A 21,828-nucleotide genomic window follows, 5' to 3' on the forward strand; every position below is an offset into this window, starting at 1 on the left:
GGAGAGCGGCCCGTCATGTGGCCTGTCCAACATGCGTCCCCCCCAGCTGAAGGCGGGGAGAGTTACCCATCCTCTTGGGGACTCTCTTCGTCGAGGCGGAAAAACCGGGACAGGCCATCCGCGTTGGCGTGGTCAGACCCAGGCCGGTGTTCAACGGTAAAGTCCATGCCTTGCAAGGAGATGGACCAGCGTAGTAGTTTTGGGTTTTCCCCCCGCATATGCATCAACCACTGCAGGGGTCGGTGGTCAGTCTGCACCCGGAAGTGGGTGCCAAAAAGGTAGGGTCGGAGCTTCTTGAGGGCCCATACCACAGCGAAGGCTTCCCTCTCTATGGTGCTCCAGCGTTGCTCCCGTGGTAGGAGTCTCCGGCTGATGAAGGCCACCGGTTGATCAAGGCCTTCGGTGTTCACCTGGGACAGGACCGCCCCAATGCCCTGGTCGGAGGCATCCGTCTGGACGACGAACTCCCGGCTGTAGTCTGGGGCCTGGAGTACAGGAGCGGAACACATGGCGGCCTTTAGCTGTTCGAAGGCCGCTTGACACTCTGGGGTCCAGTTCACCTTCTTGGGCTGATTTTTCGACGTGAGTTCGGTGAGAGGCCCCACGATGGTACCATAGTCTTTCACGAACCTTCGGTAGTAGCCCGTGAGGCCCAGGAAGGCTCGCACCTCAGTTTGAGTGTTAGGGGGTTGCCAGTTCTGGATGGCGGCAATTTTCAGTTGAAGAGGGGCCACTAGACCGCTTCCCACTTGGTGTCCGAGGTAGGTCACTGACCCTTGTCCAATTTGACATTTGCTGGCCTTGATCGTGAGGCCAGCTCGCTGAAGGGCTTGCAACACTGCTTGGAGGTGGTGGAGGTGCTCGGTCCAGTGGTGGCTGTACACAGCGATGTCGTCCAGGTAGGCGGCGCTGAACTCTTCGAGCCCCGCCAGGACCTGATTGACGAGCCGTTGGAACGTCGCTGGGGCATTTTTCATGCCGAAGGGCATGACCGTGAAGTGATAGTGGCCATCGGGGGTGGAGAAGGCAGAACGTTCTTGTGCTCGGGGTGTGAGGCCGATCTGCCAATATCCTGCCGTTAGATCGAAGATGCTGAGGTAGCGGGCAGCGCCCATTCGGTCGACCAGTTCATCTGCTCGGGGGATGGGGTGTGCGTCCGTTCTGGTGACTTCATTCAGGCCCCGGTAGTCGACACAGAACCGGAGTTCGGGTGTGGTTCCGGGGGCGGCTGCTTTGGGGACCAGTACGACCGGGCTGGCCCATGGACTGTCGGAGGGCTCGATGACCCCGAGCGTGAGCATCTTAGTTACTTCCGCCTGGATGCAGGCCCGTACCCGATCAGGTACGCGGTAGGCCCGGTGGCGGATAGGAGGGCTGTCTCCGGTGTCCACATCGTGCACACACCAGGAAGTGACACCTGGGGTGAGGGAGAACAGGCTGGCAAACCGTGATAGGAGGGCTTGGCACTCTTGGCGTTGTTCCTGGGAGAGGGTCTCCGAGAGTCGGACCCCATCCACGGAGCCGTCTTGCTCCTGGGTCCGCAAGAGGTCAGGGAGAGGCTCGGAGTCGTCCTCAACCCCGTTGTCTGTGGCCATCAAGAGGCTGAGTTCTGTTCGTGCAAAGTGGGGTTTCAGTCTGTTGGTGTGGAGGACTCGGAGCGGATTCCGGGCGGACTCCATATCGATCAGATAGGTGGCGGGTCCCTTGCGCTCGATTACTTTGAAGGGTCCCGTCCATTTGTCTTGGAGAGCGCACGGTTCTGTGGGGGACATTACCCAGACCTGTTGCCCCGGCTCGAATTCAATAGATGAGGCGTTCTGGTCATACCATCTCTTCATGTCCTCTTGACTGGCCTCTAGGTTGGCTTTCGCTAGGTCTCTGAACCGCTGGGACTGGTTGCGGAGGGTGAGGAGGTACCGGAAGACATCTGGAGGACTCTTGGCCGGAGGCAACTCCCAGCCTTCTTTGATCAGGCTGAGTGGCCCCCGTACTGGGTGCCCATAGAGCAGCTCGAATGGGCTGAAGCCTAGGGACTTCTGTGGGACCTCCCGGTAGGCGAAGAGGAGGCACGGCAGCAGCACGTCCCACTGGCGACGGAGGGGTTCTTCCAATCCCCCGATCATCCCTTTTAGAGTGCGATTGAACCGCTCAACAAGTCCGTTTCCTTGGGGGTGATAGGGGGTCGTGAAGCGGTAGGTGACCCCACACTGTTGCCAGAGGGACTTCATGTATTTGGAAATAAAGTTCGTGCCTCTGTCACTGACGACTTCTCGGGGGAACCCCACACGGGAGAAGATCCCCATCAGGGCCCTGCCGACCACTGGGGCTGTGACGGTCCGGAGAGGAATAGCCTCAGGGTAGCGGGTGGCGTGGTCCACTAGTACTAGGATGAAGCGATGGCCTTGTCTTGTACGTGGGTCTAGGGGTCCCACAATGTCTATTCCGACCCTCTCAAATGGGGTCGTGACTACGGGAAAGGGTTGCAGGGGGGCCTTTAATTTGCGGCCGCTCTTCCCACTGGCTTGGCACGTGGGGCAAGATCGGCAATGCTGGTGCACATCGTTTCTCATTTTTGGCCAGAAGAAGTGGGTCACTAGGCGGCTGTAGGTTTTATCTTGTCCCAGGTGCCCTGCCAGGGGGACATCGTGGGCCAGATTTAGCAGGAAGTCTCTAAAGCGGAGTGGCACCACTAGTACTCGGTTGGCCCCCAGCTCGGCGATTCGTTGCTCGCTGTACAGTAGGTCATTGTCCCAGTAGACCCAATGAGTTCCGGAGGTATCCCCTGCGCTTTGGGCGAGCGCTTGTTGTCGGAGTCCCTCAAGGGAGGGACAGGTCTTCTGCTCCTGACGAAATTGTTCTTGTGTGGGCCCCCCTTCTTGAGCCCACTGGTCGAGATTAGCAAGGTCGGAAGGTTGAGCAGGTTCGAGGGGGATGCCCTGGTCGGGGGTCTCGGCGGGGGCGACCGGAGGCGGAGGCGCCGGCCATTCTGGTTCTTCCGGGTGATGGTTGGCACGGGCGGCCATAGACCGGGTGGTGACGCACGCCCAGTCTGGGACGCCCAACATCCCCAAGTGTTCTTTTCGCTCCACGGCTGCCCACGGGGAGCTTTCCAGGTCATTTCCGAGGAGGCAGTCCACGGGGGCGTCGTCTCGGACCGTTACTTTCAACATGCCGGAGACCCCTCCCCACTCAAAGGGGACGCAGGCCATCCGACACAGACTCTCCGAGTTGTCGGCTGATCGTACAGGGCAGAGAATGTTCGGTAGATATTGTTCTGGGGTCACCAGATGACAGCGGACGGCTGTCACACTGGCCCCGGTGTCTCGAAGGGCTTCGGCCCGTTGTCCATTGATGCTCACCCATTGGCTGTACTTCTGGGTGTTAGCGGGTAGGGGGACCCGCGGGACCATGTCTCTTCCCCCTAAGCACGCGAGAGTCATGGCGGCTGGCTCCCACCCTTGATACTCTTGCTCGTCTGTTTCTGGTTCCTCGGAGATCTGTTCTTCCCCTAGTGCCGCGGCGGCCACCTGGCGGGGTCTTGGGCTCGGATACTGCGGGCAGCTTGGGTCATTTGCATAGTGGCCTACTCGTTGGCATCGGTGACATGTAACATTGGCTCTGTATCCCGGTCGCGCCGGGGTGCTGCCCCGGTTGGCCGGGGGGGTGGTGCTGGTAGTGGGGGCGGCCGGAGTGTTGTCTCTTCCTCGTCCTTGGCCCCCTCCTCCTCCTCTGGATCGGTGGTGACCATTGTTGTTCCTGTTCTGCTCGTAGGACCCATTCCGGCCCACTCGGGTGATCTCCCACCGGTCAGCTTCGGCTGCGAGCTGCCGGGGATCGGTTAACTTGCTGTCGAGGAGGTGTTGGCGTAGTTCAATGAAGCAGTTGTTGGACAGATGCTCCCATACCATCAGATTGAACAACTGCTCGTAGGTCGTGACGTTGTTCCCTCTGATCCAGCCTTCGAAGGCTCGGCTGAAGTACGTTACATAGTCCACCCAAGTTGTACCTGGAATGCGTGTGCAGTCTCGGAACCTCTGACGGTACATCTCGGGCGTGAGGCCATAGCGAGTGAGGAGTGCCGCTTTCATATGGTCGTAGGAGGTCATCTGGTGGTCTGGGAGCTGTAACAGAGTATCGCGGCCCTCATTGAGGAATTTGCCCCATAGGCCGGCTCCCCAGTCGGCTCTATCGATCCGGTGCGCAGTCATCGCGATTTCATATGCCTTAAACCATTGCTGGATGTCGTCTTCTCGAAAATATTCTCGGACCACATCCTTGGGGATGTGCACTTTTTTGTCCGTGGTCCCGGGGGTGGACGGTCTGTCGGGCACCCCTAATTCTTTATTCTGTTTGCGCAGGTTGATCTCGGCTAGGTTCCGCTCGTGCTCGTACGTTAGTCTTTTTTCCTCGAGCTCCCTTTGCCTCTGTTTCTCCTCTCTTTCTTCTCGGAGGCGAAGGTGCTCTAAGTTTATTTTTTGCTCGGCCAATTTGAGTTCTATGTCCATCTTGAGTCGGGCCATTTCAAGTTCGTGTAGTCGGGCTTTTTCTCTTTCTTGGATCTCGTCTTGCGAGAGACCCGTTCTTTGCTCTTCAGGGGCCGTGTTGGTTTTTTTCGCGGTGCTTTGCTCCGGGGCTTCGACATCCCCGGTCTCTGCCCAAGATTCTAGGGCATGCTTAAAATCGTCCTTGGTACTTAGTCCGGTGGTAGCGATACCTAGTTCGATGCAGAACTGCTTTAGTTCACGATGGCTGTATTCCTCTAGCTTTTCCATTTGGAACTTCTCAGTTGATCCGCTCTCTTTAGTCGACATTGTTGTTCGTTGTGGGGTGAGCTACTCTCTGTACGTTATGCGGTGATTCGGATCGCGCCGCTGGCCACCAATGTTAGACGGACCGGGAGGGTCGGCCGAGATTACGGGGAGAGGTCTCCAGGGAGAGCCGTCTCCAATGACTGTACAGATAAGTAACTTCCCCCCCACAGACGGACACCACACAAGATTGAAGGTTAACGAGACTTTATATGCAATTCTTAGGTTACGTCGATATGATACAAGGAGGTCTGGACTCAGGGGTCCCCTCGGTTCTGATCTCTGGTTGAGGAAAAGGGTAGCGGGACAGTCTTAGTTACCAATGAGTTCAATAGCTCTCAATCCTCGAGCTCGGCGTGGTTGCTGATCGGGCCGTGGAGGAGCCAAGCAGGTCCCGAGATGGATGAAGGGTGGTCGGCGGGCCGTGGAGAAGCCAAGCAGGTCCCGATATGGATGAAGGATGGTCGACGGGCCGTGGAGAAGCCAAGCAGGTCCCGATGCAGATGACAGTTACAACGGTCCGCGGCCTCGCCAGCAGATCCGGACGACGGTGAAGGATGAAGGTTACGACGGCTGTGGCAGCGCCAACAGGCAGGATGATGGTGCACAGGACAGAGCTACGGCAGCGCCAGTAGTCCGTCCAGGATGAGTTCTTCTTTCGTCTCTCGACTCCAAGATACAACTGCCTTCCTGTTCTGGAGCTGCCCCAGTTATAGGGCTGGCGTGCTTTGATGTCCGGACCCTCGCACTTGGAGGTCGGGAGGTCCGGGATGAGGGAGTCCAGACACCCAGCAGGGGGGTGGAGCCAGCGCCCGGGGAGGCGATGGGCGAGCGGCACTGGCCGGGGGAGAACCATCGACACCTCTTTCTCCCATTGACTGGCCAAGTAGCTCGCTCGCCTCCTGGGTGGAGGGTGGTGCCGGAATGTCTGAGGCCGGGCTAGGCCCAGGGTTGAGGTCGATCGGGGGCCAGGCGGCCTCGTGGCGAAGTGTCCAAGATGGCGGCCCGGGCTGGGCGCGTGGGTCGGCCGTGGATCGGACCCACGAGGTTATCATGCTCGAGGGCAGGTGTCCCTGAGGGGACGTAGGACGTGCAATGGTGGTGTGTGGTGCTTGTATGACTGGCTCGGGCTTGGTCGAGCCGGGGGAGAGCGGCCCGTCATGTGGCCTGTCCAACAATATCACTCCTAGCGAGTCACGTCCCAGGAGTTGAAAACATTCAAGGAGATGGTCTAAGCAAACAAAAAACTGCGCACACAAATGAGAGGTCAAATAATCCATAGTAGACGACATTTTCAGTCTATGGGGTACACCACACATAGATATCTTCGCAACAGAAGAAAAAATAAATTGCGTGTGTTTCGCTACCACTTCCATCCAGAATCACTGGGAAATGGCATGTCGAAAAGTTGGTACAGGATCTTTGCATATGCTTTTCCACCAATACCAAGAATCCCAGCAGCTATACAGAAGTTTACGATCTCAAACATGACAATGATTCTCATAGTGTCACAATGGCCTCGTCTGCCATGGTTCTCAAACCTAATACAACTGTCGAAACAACAACATATGGGGGTTCCAATACACTAAGACGCCCTGGCCGTGCAGCAGGGAAGGTTATTCCATCCACACCCAGGGGAGATGCATATTATCAATAAGATCCGAAGACCAGCTACCAGGAGATGCTACGCCTTGAAATGGAAGACCTATATTACATGGTGCCAATTAAAAAAATTGGGACATAGGATCCATCAAGACACTATAATAGGTCAGTATTTGACATATCTACAATATGTAAACTCTCATGTGCCTCGCTGACAGTACATTTATCAGCCATCACAGCATTCCTAAAAGGCTTACATGTAATGAGCATATTCTTACACTCATTGATCAAAAGGTTTATGGAAGGCGTGAAGAGACCTTTTCCAGCAAAGGAGATGCCTCCTTCTCAGTGGAATGTACACTTGGTGTTGACAGGGTTGATGAAGTCACCCTATGAGCCAATGCATAAAACCGCACTCAAACGCCTGACACTAAAACAGTATTCCTGGTTGTTATACATCTCCAAGGCGAGTGAGATTCCGGCCCCATGTAAGAGGCTTACATAGTCATACACAACTATGAGGACACATAAATCAGGGTATCGCTAAACCAGCTTCCTTCCATAAACTTACAGAGAGGGCCCTTCACACCTTAGATGTCAGGAGGACAATCATGACATCAAACAACGCACAACATCAGGAACACACAGTCCTCCTTTGTGAACCATTCAGATCCAGGTTTAGGGACATCTGTTTCCAAAAATACTATTGCTTGATGGATTGTTCTGACTAGGCTATTTTGTAGAGAACAAATCTTTGCTTAACAAACCAAAGGCACGCTCCACTAGGAAAAAGGGAGCAACAGTGGCCTTTACAGATAATGTCTCCATTCAGGAGATATGCAAAGCGCTACTTCCCAGCATAGGTTTGCTAAACATTACTGTGTGGACTTACATTCACACATTGAAGTGGAGATGGGTCAGGTGATGCTAAAGAACTTTTTGCTTCCACTCTGTTTCCTGCTAATCGCCACAAAACAAGCAATACCTCTACACAATCTGTGCAAAGCATGTGAATCTAGAAGATATTTTATGCTGCCAATGAAACCACTTACTTACCTTGAAATATGGTTTTGCAGCTTGAAACTTTTCTAGATTCACATGCAACCCTTCCCGCTTCCCATCAGCAGGAGGTTAGTGGAAGAGATAAAAAAAAGAATCTAAAATGGTGGGCACGTACATGGGCACTGTGGGATTACAGTCTACGTTATAGGTACTCCACCCATGTCAACCCCATCCGCAAACTTAAAAACCTTGAACACTAAGAACACTTCCAAACCCAGCCACTAGTCGGTACGATTGTGCAAAGCATGGAATCTAGAAGAGTTTCAAACTGCAAGACCATATTTACAGGTAAGTAACTGGTTTCTTGTGGGTCTCCACATAAAAAAACTAGGTTCCTGGCATTTAAATGGACATCAAGTTGCTAAAGAATCTTAATACAAATACCTAGGAGTCCTAATCAACTCTAGGGGCACCTTCATGCCCCATAACACAATCAATGTATTGCATCTAAAGCTTCCTCTTTGGTGTCGTGTTGTTGCTCTTCACAAGTATTTATGGTGTCCGACTGCGGAACCCAAGCTGAACATCATCAGTGCTTAGCTGCTCTCCAGTATCACCCAGGGCTGTGAAGCTTTGCATGGGAGAGAAGTCAAGCTTCTTGGCACTGTCATTCTTGTCTTATGCAGACAGATATTGTACCTCCCAAGAAATGCCTCCTCGGCTGAAATTCGTCTACAATTTGGTGTTCTAAAACAAGCAATAACCAGACAGGAGGCATTTGTGTTTCAAACTTAGGGCTTCTAAGCAAAATTAGAAAAACACTTTCAGACCTTTTTTAAAGAAAATGGAAATAATCTGCAAATAAGGGAGCTATGGTCTGTACCAGTCTCTTTTAACGTATTCAAAAAGCGTCTTACTAAAACATGCCTTCACTCCCGTTCCTCCAAGACAAAAATGACAAGGCAAAGGGTTCACAAGCATGGATGATTATCAAGAACTATTCCACCCTTTCTAATCAAACCTTACTCAGAAAGTTCTTCAAAGCAATAAAAAATACATTTATGGCTTAACATTTTGGAAGCCGCCTACCTTAGATTTTATTCCAACATGGTCTAAGTCAAGGGCGAGTAATGACTGTAGATTGTGTATACTAACAGAGAAGACAATCATGCACGCTGCATGTATTTGCCATGCCCTAGTAAACAAAAGCAGATCCCTTTTAAGACAATCATTCAACCTAATGGGCCTACACTTGTGCAGACAGGCCGTGGTTGCATCCCTAAATGCGAACAAAACCCGCCTGAATTCACTATTTGTCAGGTTCCTGTGTTTAGCCGGGAAAAAACTGGAAGGTCATTCTTGAAGACATTCATGTTACAATTTGAAAATTTTGAGTATGTAATATATTCTATATCCTTTTAACTTTTGCACATGTTCACATGCAATGATGTTACTTAACTCCACATGTGCTAAATAAAAAAAATGTAAATAGTAATACTGATCTCGTTTCCATTTTTAAAAACAAATCCCTGAACATCAGCACAAACATTCTTTTTTTTTTTTATAAACAACTTTATTGTTTTACAAAGTACAAGCACCAACTGCACGACCATGAAGAGCACCAACACTGACATAGTACAATGAAAAAGACATAAGTAACGCTTCTTTAGTCCCACCCTTCAGCGGTAGATACAAATGTCTTGTATAAAGAGTATGTCACCCCATGGCTCCCAGCCACTTGCCCCAAACCCTCCGGTATTTCTTCGGATACCCTCGTGCCTCGTACACAGTTTTTTCTTGTGCGGCGCACCAATCCACCCCCTTTCGCCATTTCTCTGAGCCTAGTGGGAAGTTTCCAGGAGGCGGCAATGTTCCTCTTAGCTACAACCATGGCCGTATTGTAGAATTGCCTGTCATTCCTGGCCCCATCTAGTCCGTCTGTGATCCCAAGAAGGGATTGACGTGGGTCAAGGGGAACCTCCCACCCAGGACCTCAAATAATTCACTCTCGATCTCTTCCCAGAACTGAGTCAGACGGGGGCACGCCCACACCATGTGGTAGAAATCGGCCGGGTCTTGACCGCATTTCGTACATGCAGCAGATGGGGAAAAGTAGGCACAGTGTAGGCCCTGCAGGGTTAGGTAAGCCGTGTGTATGTAGTATAATTGGATCAGACGGAGCATAGCGGACGTGTTGACCAACTTAGGCGACATGAGGGCGTCACGCCTGTCCTTCCCATCCAGCGGTCCCACCCACTCCTCCCATTGGCCCCTGAGTCGGTCTTGTGAGGTCGGGGTGTGGTTGACCAGCATCTTGTAGATGCAAGAGATGCCCCCCTTCCCCAAGTCGCCCAGCATGGTCAGAGCCTCGGGGGGACTGTATTCAGGGATCCTGGTGCCGTCTTGTATGTGTACCTGAAGGGCGTGTCGTAATTGTAAGTATTTGTAAAATTGCGATGGGTGCAAGGAGTATCTGGACTGGAGCTCTTTAAAGATGCGCATGTGGCCACTCACCCACACGTCGCCAAGTTGAGAGATCCCAATAAGATCCCATGTTCTGAGCCCCTGTAGTCCACTGACCTCCCCGAGCCACGCCCCGTGCCATAGATGCATGTGTTGAGTGAGCTTGTGTGTCCAATTGGTATGTCGGAGGGCCGCCCGCCAGGCTAGGAGTACCGAGCGCGAGACGTCGGGCAGGTTGGACAGAAGAGACGCCCCGAATATTAGGGATTGGATCTTGGGTAGGCCAAGCACACTGAACTCCAACCTATAGGCAGGGTCGGACCAGCCCCCGTTGAACCAGTCGTGTATACTCAGTAGACGGGTTGCCACTTAGTAGAGGTATAAATGTGTCATCCCCATGCCCCCGTCAAATGATGGAATCTGGCAGGTCCTGAGCACCAACCGGGCCCTTCCTCCCTGCCACAGAAATTTAGTAGCCATAGTGTCCAGCTCCCGAAACCACGCCAGTGGAAAGCAGAAGGGGGTATTTTTGAGGACGTCGAGGAATCTGGGAAGGATCATCATTTTAAATAAGGCGACCCTCCCCAAGGGGTTCAAGGGCAGTGTCTGCCATCTTTGGAGATCCTCCTTAGCTTTCTTTACGAGCGGGGCAACGTTAAGGGACCAACCCAATTCCGGGAGGAGAGCTACCCAGATCCCAAGATACTTAAAGGACTGACGCCGAATCGGTATCGTGGACTGCCAGTCGTAACATTCTCTGGATAGGTGGAGCGGGACCAAGACCGACTTGTTAGGGTTCATTCGGAGGCCAGAGGCCTGTCCGACGGAACTCAGGATCTGGAGACAACGGGGACTTGACTGGGCAGGATCCGTTAGGAAGAGCAGGGCATCGTCTGCATAAAGAGCGATCTTGTCCACCTCAGAATTGGCCCATTCACATCCCTGCATGAGGCTCCCGGACAGGATCAAAGTCGCTAGGGGCTCCATCGCCAAGGCGAAGAGAAGGGGCGAGAGGGGGCATCCCTGTCTCGTTCCCCTTTGAACGGGGAAGGTGTCAGAAAGAGCCCCATTAACTAAGACTCGCGCTTGAGGCCGGGTGTAGAGAACACCAACTAGCCGACGGAAATGGGGGCCGAAGCCCATTGCCACCAGTACATCATCGTACATCCAGTCCACGGAGTCAAACGCCTTCTCAAAGTCTATCAGAAGGAGCGCCCAGTAAGGGGAGAGCACCTGGCGGTGAGCCAGGGCCATATGAAGCCGCCAGAGACCGTGTCTCGTGCCTCGCTGGAGCATGAAACTGCACTGGTCCGGGTGGACCAATGTTGTAAGATGGGGCTTCAGCCGTTGAGCGAGAATTGCTGCAAAGAGCTTAACGTCTGTGTTAATAAGAGAGATGGGACGATAGTCTGCACAGTGAGGAAATGGCGGTTGTGACTTCGAGAGGACCACAATGGTAGCCATATCCTTCTCGGGCGGAAAGGACCAAGGCCTCGGCATACAGCTCTGCCAAATGAGGCACGAGGGCTTCGAGGTACGCTGCGTAATATTCCTGGCAAAGGCCGTCTGGGCCAGGAGTCTTACCCGAGGAGGTGTGGGCGATAGCCTCATTGATCTCGTTGTGTGAGATTGGGAGGTCAAGGTCGGCCAGGGCAGAAGAGTCCAGTTGAGGGAGGTGGGCACCCGTCGATCCTAGCAGCTCGTAGAGAGACCGCGGCGGAGTCCGCTTGGCATAGAGCTGACGGTAGAAGGTGGTGAATGTGCCGGCCATAGCCACCGGGGATCGTTGTATCAACCCCTCTTGGTCCAGTATCTCTGGAATAATACGGTTCATTCTGGGAAACGTGGCGAGCCTATGCAGGATTGTGCCATTCTTGTCCCCTCAACCATAGACTCTGGCCACAGGCGATCTCCACAAGAGTTTGGCGGCCTCCAGGGAGAGATGCTTGATTTTATTCCGAATATGCATAAGGCGCCGCTCGTGATCAGCATCGTCCTCCGCGGAGGGGGAGTGTTCGAGACATAGAGCCTTCGCCTCCAATGAGGTGATGTGTGATAGCTGGGTCCGCCGTTGCCATTGGACGTGGCCTTTGGCATATCCACGAATGGTCCCCTTACCTGCCTCAAACAGGGTACCCCAAGAGGGGACCGACCCCACATTGGTGTCAAAGTAGTATCGCAGCTCCTGTCCCACCACCTTCTTGAAGTCTTTGTCTTGAAGAAACCAGGTGTTCAGCCGCCACATTGGGCGTGAGTAGGGTGGGGGCCCATACTAAGGAGCAGCGGGGGATGGTCGGAGATGCCTCTCAGGAGTATGCTTACGTCTTGAATTGAGGAGCAGTCTGTGGACGGAAAGCACAAACATTCTTAAACACGACTGAACCACAAGACACCTTATGGGCACATTCAAAATAAATAAATCACAGGTATGTTACTTTGAGGTGCACTGCAGACCTCAAGTTTCACTTCTGATGTTTTTAGCACTCATATTCACATATATATTTTAATCCATTTATTATAATTATCTGTGTACCTTTTGTAAATCAGATGACTGTATATGTCGTGCACATCATTTAAGATCTGTATTATATGCCTGTCACTACTGCACTAAGGTATATTTAATGAAACTAATAAAAATTATTTAAACTTATGTGTGGGACATTTTCACAAATGCTGAGACTCAGAGAGTTTTGTATTCCCAGAATCACATGCCCATTGTGTATCCCTGAGGGAGCCATGTCTGTGTTTACCTGCTTACGTTGTTGTTCTTCATTTAGCTGCCATGAAGGAGCACTCTTCTTTCAAATCTCTGCTCAGGGCACCTGTGCCACACCACTTTGATTTCTATATGTATCCTACAAAGAGGAAGATTTCTCTTGTTTCTGTTGAGTTTGTAAACGTGCCAGTCGTGCTTTCTGAAGTAAGAAACCGTGCCTCCTAAAATGGGGATGGAAGTGCAAATGCTGAAGATTATAATTTACTAACTCTCAAATATTGTCTGGCTAAGTACACATGGTTGATGCTGCAAATGTGCTACTTCCTTTTAGGACCCTTCTGGGCAGCATTCGGCTATCTTCCCATTTGCTGGACATTCCTCTTCTTCAGAGAGCAGCTTGCAAGCTTCTTGCTAGTTTTATATTCTTCCACTCGGTCAAGCAGTATAACAGCTAATATGTAATTTTTCACAGAATGCAGTAGCAAAGAGATACACATATCATGAAAGGCTTGTGAGCTGTGAGGGCCTTCCCAGTTCCCTAGTGTGCCATGCTCTAATTATTGTACATGCTGTTGATGTCTCTAGGTCCCCAATCACAAGAGTGCACTCAAGTTACCAGAACAGCTCTGCGGAAGTGGACTTCTACCTCACAGTGTACGGCGGCATTGCTGTGGCTAACACGGTCTTCACAGCCCTTCGTGCTTTCCTGTTCGCCTTCGGAACCATCCGCGCAGCAACAGTCATTCATGCCAAGCTGCTGAGGCGTGTGCTGAAGGTAAGGAGGAGAACCACAGCATAAACGGTCATTCACAGCAAGCTGCCGAGGCGCGTGCTGAAGGTGAGAACCACAGCATAAACGGTCATTCACGGCAAGCAGCTGAGGCGCGTGCTGAAGGTAAGAGGAGAACCACAGCATAAACAGTCATTCGCAGCAAGCAGCTGAGGCGCGTGCTGAAGGTAAGAGGAGAACCACAGCATAAACGGTCATTCACAGCAAGCTGCTGAGGCGCGTGCTGAAGGTAAGGGGAGAGCCACAGCATAAACGGTCATTCACGGCAAGCTGCTGAGCCACGTGCTGAAGGTAAGGGTAGAACGACTGCATAAACGGTCATTCACAGCAAGCTGCTGAGGCGCTTGTTGAAGGTAAGGGGAGAACCACAGCATACATTTCATTGTCTGAGCCTCCCAGAAATGAACTTGAATTGGCTTTTACTTGTCCCAATCTGTGCCACAGGCGATAGTTACCTCACCATGCAGAGAAGGGAAGATATCCCTTTGAAATATTCCTGGAATAGAAATGTAGAGTAAGACCTGGCGGGGACCAATAACCCCTCAAAGATTTTGTACTCGTTATGGTTTTCTCCTTTCTGAATCAAGTGCATTTCTATTGATATCACTGAATTAAATCTGGGTTTAAATCTACATTTTTAGGAAAAAATTTGCTGCTGATAGCAGCATTTGGATGTTGAGAACATCTTTGTATCTTCTAGTGCATTGGTTCTTACCCTGTGGTCCGGGGACCTCTCGGGGTCCACAGAGCCTACCCAGGGGGTCCACGACTGCTTAGAAAATGTAATAGTATTAACAAATTAATAAAGTGTATATAAACAAAGAAGCAAAATGTACAATACATTTTTTTTAAATGTTCTGTAAATGTGAAGGAATTTGAAATTGGAGGCTAAACATGTTATTACTATCCTGCAAGTGCATCAGACCTCATAAAGATTGGTAGTATGGACAATGAGTTGCCTCAATCGAATTGAGAAAAGCTCCAATATTCATATTAAAATGTAAATTTGTTTGCTTACATATTTGATTGCAAATTAAATAAATCATTTATTTTTTGTGTATTTACTTGATGAATGCTCGTTTAAGTTTTTTGTGTGAATTGTTTTGAGATTCAAATCTTTAGCTTAGTCCGGGGGCCTCAGGCTTGCAGTAATGACTCTGTGAGGATCCCCAGATTCCAATAATGATTCAGGAGGGTCTCGGGTTCCAGTATGGTTAACTGGGGCGCAGAAGTCAAAAGTTTAAGAACCACTGTTCTAGAGGACAGTATCCGAGACTCCCAACTATGAGCCTATAGCAAAACATGAGGAGATTGCAGGTCTGGTGTTCCCAGCCATCCCTTGACAGCCACTCAGTATGTCAGTGTGGTATGCGCTGCTTTGTTTCTTTCTTTCAATAGCCATCCCTGTATACTTAAAGCTTGCTGGCTCAAAGACTCTCAACAACAGAGGACTTATTCTTTCCCAAGTACAAAACATTTCTAGCTGAAAAGTTGCCTTTTTTCTGTGGCGGTAAAAACCTCCTATTGCCCAGCATCTTTGCACCTAGCTAGTAGGCCACAAAACATTTCTTATCCTCACAAGGATGGAGCGCAGAAGCATCAGCACAGAACAGCATAAAATGGCACCTGAAATGCCGCAAGCACTGTGCACCAGCAAAGGGAACTTGATGCAGCTTCCATTTGAATAAAGTGCAGCATAAGCTTTGGTGTGCTGAGGCAGCTGATGTTAAGTGTGTGAAAGAGCAGACACACTGATATGCTTTCTGGTATGGGTTTTAATCCCATCATTGAAAAATATTTTAGAAGTATTGTAGGGAATTATATGTTGTGAGTTTTTCTTTACATAAATATCTACACTAACTAACATAAATATTTAAAAAGTGAGTTTACAGCTATGGAAAGGAAAAGGGTCATATCAGTCCACTGCTGTAATTCAGTAACAACAGCATTCAAGATGGCCGCGCTAGTGACCAAACACGCTTCCTAATGGACTAAAGGATCAGTGAGAGTGTCTCTCAGCAAGAAGACAAGGGGAGTGGAATGCACTTCGCATCATACAGCAGGCGTGATACGTAGTGTTGACGGCATTCTACAGAATAAATCCTTCCAAGGATATTCGTATTCTCAGCAACACCAGACTTTTTCATGATGCCCTTTGATCAAGTCATTCTAGGAAATATACATATCAAATATGAAACCCCGCCTCAACAAAGGGAGGTGCTTTACGAGCTACGTCATCCATCCTTGGAAGGCTTTATGTCAAACCTCTGGGTTCTGGTGCTAAAGCATGACCTATTTTCTATTCTGTTCTCTAGAAAGAAGTGGGGACCATATATACTGTTTACTGGTCACAAAATACTGATACTGTACTAGTAGGTCAGTTCTAAAAAAACGGAATCAGAGTGGGTGAAATCTGACCTTCCTTGTGTATATTGATGAGGTAGGGCGCAAATGGACATCCACTACGATTCATTGCTTTTTCAGAGATAGTACCTTCCGGAGGCCAGCAGTCGGCCTTGTCTGTGATTGCTTTTAAATAAAGCAGTCGTGTTCCTTCTTTATTTGATAACGCTTGTTTTTCTTAAAGAAAAATGTGCAGCATAGAAAAATTACATTTTGAAAACTTTTGTTTAAGTGTACACTGCCTACTCCTAAAAAATGTTTTTGACCATTCACAAAGGGAAAAGTGACCCTGGGGGACCCCTTTCCTTTTACAAATGGTTTACCGCTTCCTTTAAGTAAACGGTAAAATATCAGTATTTTAGCCACCCATTTTGGTCACAAGGCTTCTGTCTAGGCTGGAAGATATTGGCATTACAGGCTCGGCCCTTAGGTGGATTAGTTCTTTCCTTTCAGACAGGTCTCAACAAATCTGGCTACCCTCCTTCCACTCTTCTAACCGCAGGGTAGGGACTGGAGTACCACAAGGGTCGACCTTGAGTCCGTTTTTATTCAATGTTTATTTGACCCCTTTGACTCTGTTGGCAGAGAGCTTGGGTGCGAAGATAATGGCATACGCCGACGACACCCAACTTCTCTTTACCTGGTACAAGGATAATATCTGCACATCAGGAGTCCGTCAATGCCTGTCCTATGTATTTGCTTGGCTAGCAAGAGCCTGCCTCAAGTGCAATGAGGACAAATCGGAAATCTTGCTCTATGGCCAATTTCCAACTGACTTTAGGGAGTCCATTTGGCCCATCAGATCACCTTGCCCCAAAGGAGATGGTGGGATTGCAAAGAACCTAGGAGTCTGGTTTGGTGCCGATCTATGTTTCCGTGACCAGATTTCCAGACTGGCAGGGACTTGTTTTGGCTCCCTGACCATCCTTCGAAGATTCTTTCCCCTTCTCCCCCAAGCGGCCAAAGAAACGGTAGCCAGAGCACTCGTGCTCTCCCGCCTGGACTATGCGAACGCCCTTTACATCGGGGCGCCTGACTTTCTGATTAGAATGCTACAGGTAGTCCAGAAAGCGACGGTGAGACTCCTTTATAACATTCCTAGGAGGCTCAGAGTTCGTAAGCAACTGAGGGAGCTACACTGGCTTCCAGTGGCCCAAAGAGTGCGTTTTAAGGCTCGGGTACTCATTTATAAAGCCCTGCATGGACCTTGTCCGCCCTACCTCGCAAAAAGATTTGCCTTTTACATACCGACCCGTCAGCTGCGATCTGCCTCCCGAAGGCAGGTGGTTGTCCCCAGATTTAAGAGAGTTCGCCTGAGCGGGCAATCTCTGACGGTACGGGGAGCTCAGATGTGGAACACCCTTCCTGATGCTCTAAGATACTCCCCCAACCTGACCAATTTAAAAAAATTGTTAAAAACCCACCTCTTCACACAATCTGAATAGCTGTCTCCTCGCTCACTCTGACACCGTTTCCTCACCGCGCCAGGACAGTCCCGACTAACAGAGCGCGATACAATTCAACATATAACATTACATAACATAACATTAATTCATACCAAACGGAAACCGTATTTGGAATATACACCTTTCACACACCTATTCGGCATGGTATCCTAAACCCACTTGGCAATTCAATAACCTGTAACCGAATCACTAAAAGGGTTTAGTACATTCGAAAAACCAATTTCCTGGTCGCATACCCTGAGGCCTATGGGAAGAAAAAAACATGATGGAAAGTGGCAAAGCAAGGCCTTGCACAGTGACCTACTGGGTGTCTTTCAAGGGATGGCTGGGAACACCAAACTCACAATCGCCTCATGTTCGGCTATAGGCTCATAGTTGGGAGTCCCGGATCCTGTTCTCTAGAACAGTGGTTCTTAAACTTTTGACTTCTGTGCCATGCCCCCCTTAACCATACTAGAACCCGGGGACTCCCCCCTCCCAATTCATCATTGGAATCCTGGGACCCTCACAAAGTCATTACTGGAACCCAGGACTCTTCCTTTCCCCCACCCCGTTTCATTATTGGCATCCGGGGACCCATGGATTCCAAGGGTTTGCGACCACTAAATGCATTCGTACCTCTGTCTGCAGTTGGTGTCACACCTTGTTCTCCCTCTACCAGAGGCAGAGCTATTGCTGGTATTGGGAAGGCATTGCTACCAAAAAGAACAATGTATTTCTTTTATTTGGCTGGTGAACCGTGGTACTTCATAAATGTGCCAAGAACAGGTTAAAAAGGAGGTCTTTAAATCAGATCTTCTCTCCCTCAGAGTGACACTGGATCTGTACTGTCAACTCAAACATTGTCTGTTTTCTTGCAGCTGTAATAAACAAATACAGACAGCTCCTGCTTAAATTTGCAGAATCACTACCAGGCTCAGAGCATCTTACAGAATATTCCCCTTTGTTTTATTGATCCTCAGCCCCAAGTGGTTGCTTTGCATACTTAACTCTCTCTGGGTAGTGACACCAACAATCAGTGGTTACTGTAGGAGGTGAACGTGGTTACAAACTTAGACACAGTGTGACACAGTAAATAACACTCTCCATCATCAATGACTACTCCATACTTTACTGTACTTAACAGGCAAGTAAGAAGGAAGTAAGAAGGGCAGCTAAAGTGAACATATCTACAGAAAACCAGAATGTGCTTGAACCATCTGAGGCCAAGCTAAGCATCACCAACAGTTTTATGGCATCTTTTAAAAAAAATAATAACTCGGATTAATAAAGTGTGGCTACTCACCCGCGAGGGTATCCAGGCTCTAGGTTCTTGCTCGGCATCTAAGTGCCAGATGCTAGATTGCAGTTTTTATTGATTATCTTGCCATTCATATCCTGTGAGGCTGGCTTTGGGCAGAATCTGGGATCTTCAGGGGTGCTTTGGTTATTTAACAGCATAGTTTCTGCTGGAAATAGGTCTGGTAAGTGAGCAAGTGATGCGAATGGATGGATTCTGGACACAGTTTTGTCCTGGACTAAAATCGGCTCCCACACAGGTCTCAAGATTGGAATAAAAGGTGCCATGCCTTAAAAATGTCCTAACAAAACTCACCACACACACAGCTGGAACATCACACAGCAACAAATTTTAGGTGCTGGACTGACCTCATGGTGGTAAAATCATGGAGACCCAAGTGATCCCCTGGACCCATAGGTACACACCACCGTCAATCAGAGTCGCAAGTAACTGCCGTCCCAACAACTCTAGTAAGCCAGTACTCACTAGGTTGGTCCTTAAATGCCTTTTTTGCTTCTGGGGTCTGACTCTCACAAGCCCTCAGTTGTAATTCAGTTTATCTGATGGGGTGGTACCCGCTGGGGACGTTGGTTTAACTAGGGCTTACTGGGACACGGTATTTTAGAGAAAACACCAGAATCTTTCAGGCATCTGGATCAAATAGGCTCCTCCTGGAAGTTCATTCTCACTCTCCCATGTGCATCTGTATATTTGGCTGGGGGATGTTCTAAGAGACTTGCGCTCATCTTCTATATTAGCTGTTGCATATTATTGGTATACGCCCACTCAGATGCATAAACTTGATGTTGCAGGGCATCACCGTAGACCCTGAATAAGTTGTACACTTGGTGTTGCGGCGTACCCCGGTGCTAATCTGTATACTTGATGATGCAGGTCATCCGTATAAGCCCATGCTAATCTGCATCCTAGGTTGAATGACTACCTTAACTTTCCAGCATGCAGAGTGTTGGGTTTGATTGGCGTGATGTGAAATGGGATATCCCCCTACAATTGTGTACTTGTGATAGGCTTGTAATATTTGACAGTATGCATGAGATAGCCTCATATTTTGTATTTCCAGTGACAAAGATCCACTTCAATTATCAAGCACTTTTAGCTTTGCTGTGTAACGCACTCCGAATGGTGCATGGGTGGTGTGTTTTTGTGTTAGATAAATGATATATATGTTAGATATATGAATTATGTTGTCTTTCTTTTGTGCCATACAGAAAGCTAAATTTCAGTAGACAGCATATGAATGCTGAGGATTCTGACCAGCATTGCACATGTACAAATATGTATGAGAATATAAGGTTTTGGTAGGAAATAACAGGAAGGGAGACATTAGTACATTTTTACTGTTCACTTTAGGACATATAAAAGAACCAATTTAAAATTAAAGCCATGGTATGCTTAAAATCCTCTTTGCCTTTTACAGGCCACTGTGACTTTCTTTGACACCACGCCAATGGGCCGCATCATTAACCGTTTCTCATCGGACCTGTACTGCATCGACGACAGCCTTCCCTTCATTCTGAACATTTTCCTGGCCAATGTCTTTGGTCTCCTGGGTATGGTGGTGATGATTAGTTACGGTCTACCTTGGATCGTCCTGGTCATGGTGCCGCTTGCGGTTCTTTACTTCTACATCCAGCGGTACTACCGCCACACCTCGCGGGAGCTGAAGCGGCTATACAGCATCACCCTGTCACCCATCTACACCCACTTCTCAGAGACCCTCACTGGACTGAGTACCATCCGTGCATCTCGGGCAACCGAAAGGTGAGATAAAAAAGAAACCTTTATGAAAACAACCAAGAATTTATTAATCATCTTCTCTTTGGTCGGTGTTCATCAAAAGTTGATTTAACATTGGCAACTAGAGTGGCTAGTGAGTTTTGTGATCAAAAGCTACAAATGGTGCAGAAAGCATCAATATATATGATGCACTAGTTGTATACTGCAAGTAGTGCATCCAGTGGAAATACAGAGCATATAATGTTAGGCATACGTACCAACACCACAAGTCTTTACAACATGTTTATCCTGCCAAAATGAAACCCAAATGTTATAATTAATATGGAAAACATTGCTACACCTTCATCCTGACAAATCAAAATACATTCTTCCTGTTGGTCTATTTACCATGCTATAAAAAAACATCTGCTCTCTTCCCATTTGTTCTCCTTATGTATCTTTTGTGTATTAGGATTACCCCTCCATTCCCCTTCCAAGCATTCTTGTATTAATGGTTTTTAGAGTGCTGAACTTGGCTCCCTCATTTGTCCTTGGCTCCTCTATGGACAGGTACCCCTGTAAGCGATATAAGAAACCAGGAAAGACTGCTACACTCTCTGAGGTAATGGCGAAACTGGACTGAATTGATATCTGGTGAATCATGCACTCCACGAGGAGACATTACTCCTGTCATTTGTTGACTCAAAGTGTTTACAGTAGACCAGATCGAAGAGTCCAATACCTAAATTGGTTCCTTTCCGATCATTCTCCGTTAATGTTACGCTATGATGAGGGTGGGGAACAAGCATGAACGCTGGCATGGTGGTTAAATCCAGAGGCCATCACCGGCACCACGTTCAGATCAGGGCAAGCCTGGGGAGATATCTAAGAAATGCATGGGATCTACAGATATCTATTCAACTGCAGTGCTCAGGGCCGAATGCATGTCGAAAACATATAGCATAAAACAGCATCTACAATGCACCCTGACCCAGCAGGGAACTAGATTAGTGCAGCTTCAAGCACACAATGATATTGATGCTGTCTAGGCACGAGCCAGACATGATCTTGGGGGCTGATTTATATCTTGGCAGTAAGGATACTCTGTCGCATCTGCCACGGAGTATCCTTACCGCCAAGATAATGGTCCGTCCACCCGATTTAAATGCAGGCGGACTATAGATTGACCATGGCTGAAACTACTCTTCTGTCGCCAGATATCTCTGACGGCCTAACAGAGTAAGCGCTGTCGGAGAATTGGCTATATGTCTGCCCACCTAATTTAGAAGGGCAGACATATCGCTGTTCTTTACTACCCGTCACCGCCAGTTAAACCCTGGCAGTTAGGGACAGTAAAAAACAAAAAATGCCCCCATAAAAAAAATTTCAAAAACGTTTGATGGACGTTCTGTCATGTTGACGGAGCCCTTCGCCAAAAAAGCATTAACAAGAACCGACCTGATGGCGGTTCCTGACAATGCTTTAGAAATGTAGAGGTTGGGGACTCTGTCAGGGCAACAGGGTAATAGGCTCCCGTTGCCCTGACGGAGTTAACTCTGCCC

The 21,828-nt window shown here is 49.1% G+C and overlaps 1 protein-coding gene across 8 annotated transcripts in view; it reads left to right on the top strand.

Moving 5' to 3' along the window:
* The window catches only part of ABCC10 (ATP binding cassette subfamily C member 10), a 450,580-nt gene that overhangs the window by 214,982 nt on the left and 213,770 nt on the right, over positions 1 to 21,828 (top strand). For all 8 annotated transcript variants that reach the window (XM_086925988.1, XM_086925989.1, XM_086925984.1 and 5 more), the window contains 2 exons: positions 13,177 to 13,366; positions 19,968 to 20,311. In XM_086925988.1, coding sequence (XP_086782114.1) covers positions 13,177 to 13,366; positions 19,968 to 20,311 — 534 coding nt within the window. The remainder of the gene's footprint in view (positions 1 to 13,176; positions 13,367 to 19,967; positions 20,312 to 21,828) is intronic.

Source organism: Lissotriton vulgaris, chromosome 6, assembly GCF_964263255.1.
Source record: "Lissotriton vulgaris chromosome 6, aLisVul1.2, whole genome shotgun sequence".
In the NCBI taxonomy this organism is placed as follows: Eukaryota; Metazoa; Chordata; class Amphibia; order Caudata; family Salamandridae; genus Lissotriton; species Lissotriton vulgaris.